At 38.3% G+C, this 13,316-nt stretch overlaps 2 protein-coding genes across 6 annotated transcripts in view; one reads left to right on the top strand and one right to left on the bottom strand.

The window, feature by feature from the left end:
* Nucleotides 1-13,316, top strand: part of TMEM267 (transmembrane protein 267) — a 437,091-nt gene that overhangs the window by 209,041 nt on the left and 214,734 nt on the right. The gene's annotated exons all lie outside the window — the stretch shown is intronic.
* Nucleotides 5,650-13,316, bottom strand: part of GHR (growth hormone receptor) — a 184,200-nt gene continuing 176,533 nt past the window's right edge. For all 5 annotated transcript variants that reach the window (XM_081940087.1, XM_081940088.1, XM_081940084.1 and 2 more), the window contains 2 exons: nt 10,514-10,583; nt 5,650-9,611 (listed from right to left, as the gene is read on the bottom strand). In XM_081940087.1, the coding sequence (XP_081796213.1) occupies nt 8,622-9,611; nt 10,514-10,583 (1,060 nt within the window). In that variant the 3' untranslated portion in view covers nt 5,650-8,621. The remainder of the gene's footprint in view (nt 9,612-10,513; nt 10,584-13,316) is intronic.

Raw genomic sequence — 13,316 nt, 5'->3', positions numbered from 1 at the left:
AGTATCTGAATATATATTTGAAGTGAATGGAGAATAAGTTGATAATATGAGCCATAGGATGCACAGTGAGGAGTTGTGTACATTAAGAGAGAAGGCAAGAAGCTCTGAAGGCCGATGGGCTTAATCTTTATGTGGAATCATAAAGTGACACACAAACCAGATATAGAAACTGAACAGTCAGTCAGTCAGGGAAAGATCCAGCCTAGGACAATGCTTTATGGAACGTACCACTCATCATCCAGAATGGGGGACAGACACCCCCCTTTGTTCTCCTTATGCTTCCCAATCATTGAATGGCCCACATAGTGAAATGCCCTAGGACAGGGGTGTCCAAACTTGGGAACTTTAAGACTTGTGGCTGGGGAATTCTGGGAGTTGAAGTCCACAAGTCTTAAAGTTCCCAAGTTTCATCAAGCAGAAGAATTATAATATTTGCAGATGGTGGAAACTCTGTGAGAGGCCTACCAGCTGTGCAGCTATTAAAAACCTCAGAGCACTGCTAGATGAAGAAAATGTGACTATATTTGAGTAGAGGAAGAAATTATATTTCTTAATGGACTTTAGGGCAAAGATCAAGGCTTGAAATTCAACCCCTAATTTTTCAAAAAGTGTTAACTACATGTAACTGTATGATTAATACATTAGATCAGGGGTCTCCAAACTTGAGAACTTTAAGACTTGTGGACTTCAACTCCCAGAATTCCCCAGCCAGGCTGGCTGGGGAATTCTGGGAGTTGAAGTCCACAAGTCTTAAAGTTCCCAAGTTTGGACACCCCTGCATTAGATAATACAGAATAGGAGTACACAGCATTCTAAACTCCAAAACACAATTGGGGTGTTTATGCAACCAAAATAAATTTGTAACCTAAGTAAAATATAAATTTTAATTTATTTATATTAATATAGAAACGTAGAAAACTGAAAACAGAAAAAGACCCGGTGGTCCATTGAATTTCCCCTTTGAGCTTTTTGTTTGTTTGTTTTCTTTTTAATTAATTCTTTTTATTATTCATTTTTATCTTATTATTATTAATACAGTATTTTTATTTGTTCCTTATTGGTTCATCACAGTCAGATGTTCAAACTGGATTTGGCATTTTTGTTTAAAGTTTAAAATTTTAATCTAGCAATAATAAACACATTATGCTATGGTTTTAATGTGATCCATTTCACAAAATATTATAAGACAAACATTACAAACTACCATAAACTACCAAACCCACTTTAGCTTACTGGTAGAATCATAAAAATAGGTCAGGAAGAAATATTGGAGGTCTTCTAGTCCAACCCCTTTGCCCAAGGCAGGAGTCCTTATACCAGGGGTGTCCAAACTTGGGAACTTTAAGACTTGTGGACTTCAACTCCCAGAATTCCCCAGCCAGCCCTGGCTGGGGAATTCTGGGAGTTGAAGTCCACAAGTCTTAAAGTTCCCAAGTTTGGACACCCCTGCCTTATACCAATCTATGATCCAGAACAAATCGTTGTCCAATCTTTTCTTTAAAAATCTTCCAGTGATGGATTACCCACAATTCTGGGAACTTAATTGAATGCCCTTTGAGAATCCAACCAGGGTATCCAGACAAGGTGGTGGTAGGGCAAAAAAGTCAGGATGGTGGTTGCAACGGCAAGTTCAAACCCTTTAGATATGTTGTACATGCATACACACGTTGATCACACAATCGCGGCTTCCATCTTGATACTTTGACTCCAATCCCCACAGTTAATCCTCTTTATCATGACAACAATTGTGCAGTATTTTGTCAAATATTTTAATTTTTCCTTTCTTTTATAATTGCGCCTCCACCCCTACACTGGGGCACCTGAAGGAAAAGGTTTTAAAAAGTCAAGATGCAACCACAACCTGCCAATTGAAACTCCATAGATTTTTACATGTATTGCAGGCACAATGTACTTTAAAAATCTATTACACAATCATAGCGGCCATTTGACTTTTTTGACCTCTAATGCAGACACCCTTACTATCACTGATGTCTAACATTGCCCATTGGCATCATATGCACATGCACTTTTTCTCCTTTAGGCACAGTCAGGTATTGAGGGATTCAAAATGAAAACAAGGAGAGAAGCAACTTAGAACTGAGGAGAAACTTCCTGACAGAACAATTTATCAGTGGAACAGCTTGCCTCCAGAGGTTGTGAATGCCCCAACACTGGAAGTCTTTAAGAAGATGTTGGAAAGCCATTTGCCTGAAATGGTATAGGGTTTCCTGCCTAGGCAGGGGGTTGGACTAGAAGACCTGCAAGGTTCCTTCCAAGTCTGTTATTCTATTCTATTCTATTCTACTTCACAGCACTTTATTTGTTAAAGAATCTCCACCTTTCCTGTTGTTCTTTAGAGTTGGGTCATTGATTCTTGGGTCTGTGGGGCTGTTTGGATTTGCTGCTACAAGAGAAAACTATAATAAATGGAAGAAGATTGCACAATGCACGGATGCCTCCTGAAATGAGTACCAATGGAAAACATGACAAGCAGAGAATAGGAGCAGGGGGAAATAAATAGCTCTTGTATTTATGAGGATTTGTGAGAAGGTATTGGAAAATACAGAGATCACATTTTTAACGCAGTCTAATAGTTTGTTGACTTCAAGTCTTCTGTGCTTGTGTATTGTGTATTGCCTTGTGGCCTCAAGTCACAAGGTCTTCTAATCCTGTCTCAAGACAGGAATGACTTTTGCCAGGCAAAACTCACCTCACAGGGTTGTGAGGAAAAACAGCAGGAGGAAGGAATATTAGGTATGTTTGCCACCTTGAGTTATTTATATATATAATAAAGGTGGGATAAAAGAAGGACATGAGCTTGGAATTTTCTACAAATTTCAAAGAAATGAAAGAAGGATCAGCTGTGTTTTGTTGTAAGACAGGGGTGTCCAAACTTGGGAACTTTAAGACTTGTGGACTTCAACTCCTAGAATTCCCCAGCCAGCATAGCTGGCTGGGGAATTCTAGGAGTTGAAGTCCACAAGTCTTAAAGTTCCCAAGTTTGGACACCCCTGTTGTAAGAGAAAGAGTGGACAAAAGTTTACTTCCTAAAGTACGCCATTTATTGGTTCAATCATTATTATAATGATTGTTTACAGCAAAAAAGGTTCCCATATCCTTATAGTTTGCTTTTTTAAAACCAGGGAGACCATTAAATGTGCTCATTACAATACATGTTTGCAAGCCTAAGAAATTAATGCTATGTTTTAATACTTGGAAATATTAAACGATACCAGAAGCAACCTCGCTAGGTTCAGGTTGAGGTTGATTAATTTAATGAATTCTAGGGACCAAATTTAATGAGTGCTAACCAGAGATTTTAATGACAAAGAACACAGAGATTAGATACTGCAAATGGCTGTTTACTTACTGTTTTAACTCTTGATATCGATAGAAACTGCTCCCTGATTTGTATAGAAAGAATTAGCAAAAATAAGAAGGACCTTTTTTCATCTTTAGCAGAAATCTGAGGGTTTTATCAATTTATTTAGATTCACAATTATTGTCAGACAGGAAGATATCCATACACCTAGAACTCAAGACTAGGTTTTTTCTAAGCCACAAAACAGAAAGAAATTACGAATTCAAGCAAGAAACCTCTGGCTAAGCTTCTATTACATGTACGCATTAGTAATACATTGAATTACCTGGATCAATATTTTCCCAAATTCTAATTAAAAATATCACAGACTAATTTTTAAACTGTACTTTTGCTATTCAGTACATGATAACTTGTTCCGTATATTTTGAGTTTTATCACAGATCCTCTGAAATGCTGTACTGTTAGTTTAAAAGTTATTATTATATACTTCAATCTCAGTCTGTCCACCTTGTCTTTTTCTTTTTGCAGGACAACCATTTTCCTTCCTACTTTTTCTGATGGAGGGAAGGAGAAAATCCCATTTGGGGTTTCATAATTTATTAATGAATGAGGACCCAATTTTAAATCAGGAATCATCTATTGGCAAATATAATCATGCCGATCAGATAAGAACCTTGAAATGAGTAAATCTGCTCACAACTGAAATAATGACTTGAGAAGGTTTTTTTGCCCACTAAAAGTCTAATTTGCATTAAATGTTGCTCAATTTTTTTCTTTAGGCTTTGATCTCATTTGACCTAGGGCCGTGATGACGAACTTATGGCACGTGTGCTAGGGGTGGCACGCAAAGCCCTCTTTGTGGGCACGCGCACCATCGCCAGCTGCTCTTCTGATTTCCGCCGCATGCATATGCGTTGCCCAGCTGATCTTTGCATGTGGAACTCCTCGTCTTTGGGTTTCGACGCTCATGAAGACCAGATGGCTGGCATGCACGCGCATGCCAGAAACCAGGTGGCCAGTGCTCACTTGCGCACTGGCCAGCTGGTCTTTGAATTTCTAGGGGTCCGGTATGCACACATGTTCTGGTTTGGGCACTCAGCGCTGAAAAGGTTCGCCATCACTGACCTAGGGTTTTGATCCCTAATCCCCTATTAAAAGTGTTCAGGAATCATAAAGCTGAAGTGTTCATCACTCAAGTGCTCCAGAGAATCCCTGAACTTTGTGTGATGTTTTCTGGAGGCGTGGAATTAGTTTCACAGGCGCCACAATCAGAAGTGTGGAGTCTTTGGAGCTTTCTGTACTTAGTTGTTTGCTTGCGGACATTTAATTATCTAACTAGGTTACATCATCTGTGCATTGATGACGTTACCTAGGCATGTGATGAACCATCTCTCAGCAAATAACCAAGTTCAGGGAGCATCAAGGGCTCCGTAGTTCAACTCTGAGCTACATACTGTATATTCTCTTCTATTGGTTCAATCAGAAGTTCACAAAGAAGCCGAAACATATCCTGTAATATTTAGAGAAAATTTTCACCTGCTGTGTCTTACACCTATGAAATTTATTTTTGATTTTTAAAATGTATTCAGTAATTTATATGCTTCCTTTTGAAACAGATGGAAAGATGGAATAACAGCTCTGGAGATTTTCAGGATGCTAGAATTCCCACGTGGAGTCCTTCATGAATTAAATGAATCAAATATTGTTTAGAATTCCCCAGACCAACTTTTCCCATAACCAAACGAATATCCATCTTCATTACATTTGGGGCTATATAGTCCTCCTAATATGTCTTACTGTGTTTCACCAGTGGGGGCAGTAGAGTTCATGAGGCAATTTAACCTTCTGTAGGTCAGAGGGCAACCTTTTCATGGACAAGGATCTTATTTCTGAGTAACCTGCAGACCTCATAGGATCACACCACATATGTTGATGAGGCTTTTGCATACTTTTCTTGGGGTTTTAACTGTGGCATTTTACGGTTTACAGAATGATGTGAAAGAATGAATTCAGTTTTCAAAAGGTATCCGGAGGGCTACAACTACAGAAATCAGGGGCTCTGAACTAGATGAGTGGGACTATAATTCTTAGAACCCAATCTGGCATATCTATGAGCAGAATTGGACTGCCTTATTTCCAGCAACAAAAATATGTGGAAATTAGGGCTGCCAATTATGCTTTATGTATTTCCCAGGATTTTATTTATATTGCATAGAAACAACATGTAAAAATGCATCTGATGACAATACAGTAAACTATCATTTTTAAAATTGTCCCCCCCCCCTTCATTGTAAAGGTTTGACAATAAAGTATGCAACAACATCATGATGAATTAAAGAAAATAAATTTATTTAAACTTTGAGGATGGAATCAGAACACTGACATAAGGCAAGTTAAATACATAAAACAGAAATACACAAATCTTCATACTGTGGTATATTGTTTTACGTAACCAGCAAAGTACCAAAGGACATTCTGAAATTGAGGTATTTAACTAGTTTTTGGTGATGGAAAAAAAAAACATCCATCAAGGGAAATGTATCATTAATTTCCCTTGTCATTAAGAACGGCTTACATAGCTTTAATTGCAATTAGTGCCTAAAATTAAAGGTTCCAGCTATTAGAGAAAATACATCTTAAATACAAAAGCCAAATGCAAGCCAAAAAATGAATATCAGAAAAGTTTATTTCTGAAGCACTGGACTTGATTCTGAGCAACTTTCTTCCTTTTAAGAAGCTTTTTCATGATTCAATCTCCAGCTAAAATGTGCATTTCTACTCAAGGCCTACTTATATAACACAGGATTAACATCGTAGCTGAGAATCTGCTCACTTGGTATTCTTTTCATTTTAAGCTGTTTTTTGCTGACAGGGTCTCTTACAACCTGCTAATGTTCTCCACCATCCTCTTTCCCACCCCCAGTTTTTCTGGTGACAATTAGCTGAGTGTGATGAGTACCTATGTGGAAAAAAAGAGCCAAATCTTTCAAAAATGCAAATAAATGAAGCTTATATTCTTTTTCTGTGGTGGTGTCATCCCAAGCAACTTTATTTAGATGTCCTATGTGAGCTTTTTGCAAACTTCATTCTTATTTGGTTGGCCAACATAAAAACCCACCAAACGGAAGTTGGCCCGATAGCACATTTTATGGTTTATTTCTAAATAAACCAGAAACAATTGCACTACACTTGTCTTTAAGACTGAAGACTATGGCAAATACACGTAACAAGACCTTCACCTTACTTCTTTAAAACAAATCAAAACAATACTAACAAAACTGCTACCCAGGTATAATATCAATGTATTTCCAAGAAGGCAGTTGTAATCTACATACTACGTTCATTATTATCACAGCTTATCATATGGCCATTAACTGTAATGGCCCATGAAGAGAACAGCAATGAAAAGGAAGGATTTTTCTTCTAGATTTAAATCCTTTTAAGACCAGTTCAGAGGCAAATCCTACACATTCCTCTCCCCTTTCCCAAAGCTTTTTTTGGTGGGTTTCCATTATTGTCATCAGTGCAAAATATTTGCACCCTTTCCATAAGGGGACAACCTGTAATCATCTCTGAGTACCTCTGAATTCACTGCAATGTTTCCCCATTCACATTTTTGCTCCTGTCAGGGATTAGCGGCTCGGTGATATAATGCATGTTTTATGTGCAGAAAGGTCCACGGATTTAAAAAAATAGACTCAGGCAATAGGTAATGTAAAAGACCTGTGCTAAAGATCTTGGGGAAGTTAAATTCAATAAGAGGCTAAAGGGAGAAGTTTTCTGAATCAGAACAAGGAACCTTTATATGGCACAAGGCTTCCCACCCCAAGGTCATAAACTCCCAGTTCAAATCAGTAACTCTGGGAAGTTTGTGTGACATTTGCGTGACGTTTAGGAACGGGTTACCTGCAGGCAGGCTAAGGCTGAGATTAATATTAGCAGTCTGGAAAACAGCAAGGAAAAAAACCCCAAGCAGACTGCATATTTGAAAAGGAATTTAAACCTTCTTTATGTAAACAAAATATAAAATTAAAGTATGTTAAGGCGTACCTTGAGAAAGGAACAGATACACGTAAGGCTTTAAGCACACTAAGTCTTTAAAACTTTCCTACATCGCTATTAATTAGCAGATTATCCTAAATAAAAAAGTTATACTGTTCATAATACTGTTCTATTGAATTTTGCATTTTCATTCGATTCACAATCTAAAATGATGATAACTTTTGACTCTATATTAATATTAGGTTTGTTGTTTAAAATTTAAGGGATGTAAACGCTTTCTTGTAAAGAACACTATTAAATCACCGACTTAGTCATAAAAAAAATAATTGTATTCCTAAAAAGCCCTGAAATTCCAAATCCATCTTATGCTTTACTGTTATAAAATTGTAATGACAGATTGGTTTTACCAGTACAAAAATATTCAATGTTGTACATGTTTTTAGTTTGCTACAAAAGGTAAAAATATGTATAGTGCTTTTAAGAAATGATCACCCCACCCCACCCCCCACCCCCAGCAGTGCTGCAACTTAAAATTCTCTATAGCTTTGATGGAGATATAAAAATATTTTTCCTTATTCTTTTGGTAATTGCTATATTGATTGCAGCAGAGACATTCCATACATCGATCATAATAATTAAACCTCAGAATGCAGTCCAAGTATAAAATATTCATGCTTGCTTACCTGAAGTATTAAAGTAGATTTCTATTTATATTAACTATAATAATTCTTTATTGAACAAAACTTTTTTTGCTTCTTTATCTAATCTTTCATTCTCCAATTCCCAGTATAAACATCTCAAAATCTTCAAACAAGCGAGCGAACAAACAAAATTCCACACTTGCTATTAGCTTTTTGAAGAAGAAAATGATTTACAATGCATGACACAGATACTTCTCCCAACGTGTTTGGGAGAAGCCCAAAGCAACACCTATAATGAAGGACAGTCATGCTACTGAATCAGCACCAGCAACATTTGGTTAGACAATATTTACCAGACACAAAAGCAATACTGTGATTGATTCAACAACACAGGTAAAAGTGGAAAGGACTGAATCATCACCAACCATCTGAATCTATTGGACACCTTGGCTCTGGTTAAAGCATAGGAACACAGAATTCCTTTTGGGAATTGACCTTCCCATTCACATCATAGTTAATAAATGTTCTGCAAACTTCAGACGTTTTCTGTAACACTGTACTGAATTGGAAAACTCCAACTCCATATGTGTTTTGAGCTTCAGAGAGCTAGGGATGATACAGTTTCCTACATACTAAGAAGAAAAAAAGAAAGAAACCTATGACAAGATTTTGTTAAGTTGCTCTGTGCTCACATAGCCAGATGACAGGAGGAAATCTTTGTCTGGCACATGGAGAGCTGTTGCGTTGAGAACAAGACCTTGTGGGGACTGTACCATATGAATGGAGGTATAGTCTGCCACAGGTATCTCAGAAGCTTCCGGATCTTTTTCTTCTGTAGCTGTTGCTACCATAGCAGGGATCACAGGATGAATGACAAGGCTATCAGTGGTCAAGTAAGCATCCTCCGAAAAGCTCTGGACTTGAACTTCTGGCTCATCTTCTTTGGGGGGCGTGACAGTGACACATTTTTTCATATCCAACTCACAGAAATAGGCATTGTCCATGGCCAAGGTTGGTTGACACTGTGCAACTGGTTCTCTCTGAGCTTCACTTTGAGTTTTCCCCGTCTTCATTTTTTGTCCCGGGGAGAGCACAACACTTCCTCTTGGTGTAATGTTGCTGACTTGTGTGTAAAAATCAATGTTCCTTAGTGAACTTTGATTGCTCAACTGGGTCTGGACTAGTGGATTGGTTATCTCAGTGGCAGGCACATGGGATTTTAGGTCTTGTTCTTTGGTTGGATTATCCGATGGCAAGCAGGCAGATGCATCATCAAGACCTGGGATTGATTTCTCGTTATCTTTTTGATCAAGGCACAAGAGATCCTCTTCTTTATCAGTTACCCTTTTGGACTGATCAATGTCAGAAGCTCCATCGCATGTATCACTTGCACTAAAATCAGTCTCTGGGATATCAGGCTCACAGCAGCTGGCCCGTCCAGAATCATCATCCCTCACTGCAAGGCAGCCATGAGACTTTGTGTGAACGTCACCAAGGAGCCTTTCAGTATCTGATCCTTCGGTTCTATCTTCAGCGTCATCTATATCCAGCTCAATAAATTCCACCCAAGAGTCATCTCCATAAAGTTGGGGCATGTAGCTACCATGACTTGCTAATATGGAATTAACTTCATCCAATTTTCCTTTCTGAAAACAAATGTTTGAAAATAAAACAAGAGAGTAGCAATTATTACTGAAATTTAATCATCCGTGTGTGAATTCTATATGCATGGCAGTGGTATTTACTCTATTCAGACATAATTTTTAACCAGTTTTCCAATTAAAAGATCCTGCAAATTAGGGCACCAGATTTGGAACCTGGTCACCCAGAGGATGGAAGAAAGCAGAAGTTTTACTGAGTTGTCCAAGAATACTAGCTTTGCTGGAGAGACCCATGAAAAGGAGACTTGGGAATCAGCATAAATATCATTTGTTCCTGCCTTCTGTTTCGTTCTCTTTTGAGTCTTTTGCTATTACTAGCCAAAGACAAAACAAAACAAAACTCTGGCTTGGGATTATTAAAGTTGGTTGTAGGGTGCTGGTAGCTAATACTAGGTCCATAATAAAATCTGCATGAATATAGTAGTAATGAATAAAAAATATATATATCTCAAAATATTCCTTTTGGGAGTCATTTTAGTTCCAGTACATGCAATGTTTATTTCTGGAGAAGTCTATCATACTGGGGAAGGTGGAAGGAAAGAGAAGATGAGGACAAGATACAATTACAGAGGTGATGCATCCTTGGAAGTCCTGAAGAATCAGTTTGGAGACAGACTGTCCTATATATTTATTTATATTTATATTTATATAGTCACCAAACGTTGACACCAATTTGATGGCACATAATAAATAAATAAATCTCAATACCTAACTAGAAATAATGTTTTGAATAAAGGTGTAAACATTTATTCTATAAACTTGTGCAACAATTAGGAAAAACTTTTCTTTAGAGAGTAGGCCATTTTAGACTATTTAATCCATCCCTGCTATGCTGACAAACCTTCAGGTATACTGATTTCGTACAACAGCAATCAATTTCTCATTACCTTTAGTAGGTCTGGATCAATTCCTTTAATTTTGGGCACTGGAACAGGAGGAAATATTAGTATTTTCAACCTGAAAGAATAAGATTAACATTTAAGTTCTAGGACTTCTAAACTGCATCAAGAACAATACAATACAATTCCTTATTTTAGCAGGATGGCTATATCTTGGCAAATCCCAAACTATGGTGGAATATTTTTACTTTTTGGAATATGTACCATTGTGCCATTTCAGATTGTCAGCGAGACATCCTATTCAACCTCATTAAAAAGCATTTGGTTTATAGCAAATGAAATAGTCTGAAAAATATTTAGTTTAGATCTGTTGCTGATACATTGCACTCAAAACCCAGAATTCTCACTGCCCTCTGGGAAAGCCCTACCTTCCACATTTTCCACACAAGCTATGTAAGTGACACCACTTGCAGCCTGAGAGTCTTGCTGGATTGGTTTTGGTTCAGTTAAGGAGAATATATTAACATCTTCAGAGCAAAGATTCTTAAAAGCAAAGGGAAGGAATATAGGGTTGGTTTATTTGATCAAGGTTAAAATACGTGTGTTGTTTCTGGTAAATGGATTGTTGTTGACCAGGATCAAATGACAAGGCATGAAGGATTTGTTTATAGACACAAGATAGAGGAAGAAGAAATCTTTTATTACATTTTCATTATATTATATTTTCATATACATTAACAAGAATTTAAAGTGTCTGGAAGCTTTAATTGGTTCAAAATATGGCTGCTTACATGGTTTTGTGCAGGCCTAGATGTGCATTTATGTCATACAATGCAATGTAGCAGCTGCATTGGCTGCTGATTTGCTTCTGGGTCCAATTCAAGATGTTGGTTTTAACCGTCAAAGCCCTATATGAGGCAGGAAATGTTATGGTTCCCATCTCCTAAAGAGGTCCATCTAGCGAGACCAAGAAGAAGGGCTTTATCCATGGTGGCTCTCTCCTTGTGTAATATCATCCCGGCTGAGATAAGATTGACTTCACTTTGGCATTCTTTTGCAAGGCCCTGAAGACCTGGTTTTGCCAATGGACCTTGGGGGTTCGAGTGGGATGGAGCCCATCAAATAGCTCATTTTATTGTTGTTGCTAGGGGGTGGGTGGGATGGTATGGCTTTTATTGTTTTTACATTGGGTTTTTATCCTTCTAAGCCACATGGAGTGAGTTGGGTGGCCATATAAACATTCATTCATTCGTAATAAATAATCTAAACCATGCCAAATAATTGTTATCTGAAAGTCCTTTTCACAGTTGCTTATCTGTTGGTGAACTGCATCTTTTAATAGCTCCTTTATCACATACTAGTTTATGAATGCTAAATTCTGTTTTAACAGGTTTTCAATCTAAGCTTGGCGTTCCAGATTTTCTTGGAGAGATTCATCCAGTCATATTCTTGTTCCCGTGATTTAGAATTTCAGTTCTGAGTAATAAAGTAGTGTTTGTTTTTCATGTGGGGTTGCTCAGCAGTATTAATTTTGCCAATTTGTTCAGCAATTTTAGCTAATTGGTCTTCTGCAACTCTGCACTTGTCCTTTGACTCCTAAGCGCAGTTTCTGAGAGAAGTGAAGGAATTTTAACCTTTCATTTTGGCTTCTTTACAAAGCAGCATTCTCCAAGCAATTAAAGAGCAATATGCTAGCTTGTGGCAATTTTTAAATACCTTTTCTTTCTCCCTCCATAGGAATGAATCCAGCGCAATTAAAAAGTTACTTCCTATTCCCCTGCAGTGGGAGGGAATCCTGCCTGTAAGCATGATCTAATTCATAATCATTTCCCACATTGCTGCCTGTAGCTGGCTGGTTACCCTAATTGCTGTACTTGGGGGTGAACTTCAAAAATGTTAGTAAGGGGTTCTCTGCCCGGTTGCTGGGTGGGCCTGGGCGTGGTAGGTGTGGCCTATTCAGCCTCCTGCACCATGGCGCGCGGGGGGGGGTATTTTTGCCTTCCCTATACTCTGAAGGCTGAAAATGGGCTCGTTTCTAGCCTTCCTGAACTTCCGTTAGGCCCATTTTTCACCCTCCCCGAGCCTCCGTGTGCGCCCTGCCCTTACCTGCATCCAAAATGGGCCGCATGGGGACTCCTGGGAGGAGCGGGGTAGGCGGGATCATCCAGGAGTGGGATTTGGGGGTTCTCTGAATTGCATAGAATCTTAACTAGAGGTTCTCCCAAACCCCTGCAAACCCCCAGCAGCCCACCGCTGGCTGTACTCAGTATGCAAATCTGAGTGAAGCTCAATCAATCCAGCAAATACCGTCTACAAGGGAAGCTTAAGTAAGCACCTTGGCAACCCTTCGGAGATCCACCATGCAACTATCACAGCTGTCTTGTTGAATTTGTTCTGGCTCACTCCCAAGATACACTACACAATGCCCAATAACCCTGGATGTATTCTGCAAACTCAAGAGTCTGAGGCTTAATGCCAGGGTTATCTAAGGATTAAAACAGAAGTGTAGTATAGACCTCTCCATAGCACTGAAAACTCTGGATCATTTAGCTCCATGAGACTTGACTTCTCTCATATTATCCAATGCTTTTCAGACTCAAAAGTTGCCTCCCAACAGGATAGGAGTATCATCGCATTTGCCAGAAATCCGTTTGCTAATATAGTAAAACAAGGATGGGCAAGCTGAGAATATTCCAATGTAGCTCTTGAGTTCTTTTAAAGCAAAGTATGCATATAAGACTCAATAATCAAACCAGCCTGAAAACTGAACATGTTATTTATTATAAGATTGGTTCAACCTAATCTAAACAAGGGAATTTAAAGGTGCAGGAGGACGCTAAGGAGAAATTCA

Source organism: Natrix helvetica, assembly GCF_964273705.1.
Source record: "Natrix helvetica genome assembly, chromosome: 2".
NCBI lineage: Eukaryota > Metazoa > Chordata > Lepidosauria > Squamata > Natricidae > Natrix > Natrix helvetica.
Note: the sequence above shows the minus strand (reverse complement) of the source record. Positions and strands in the feature narration are given on the sequence as shown.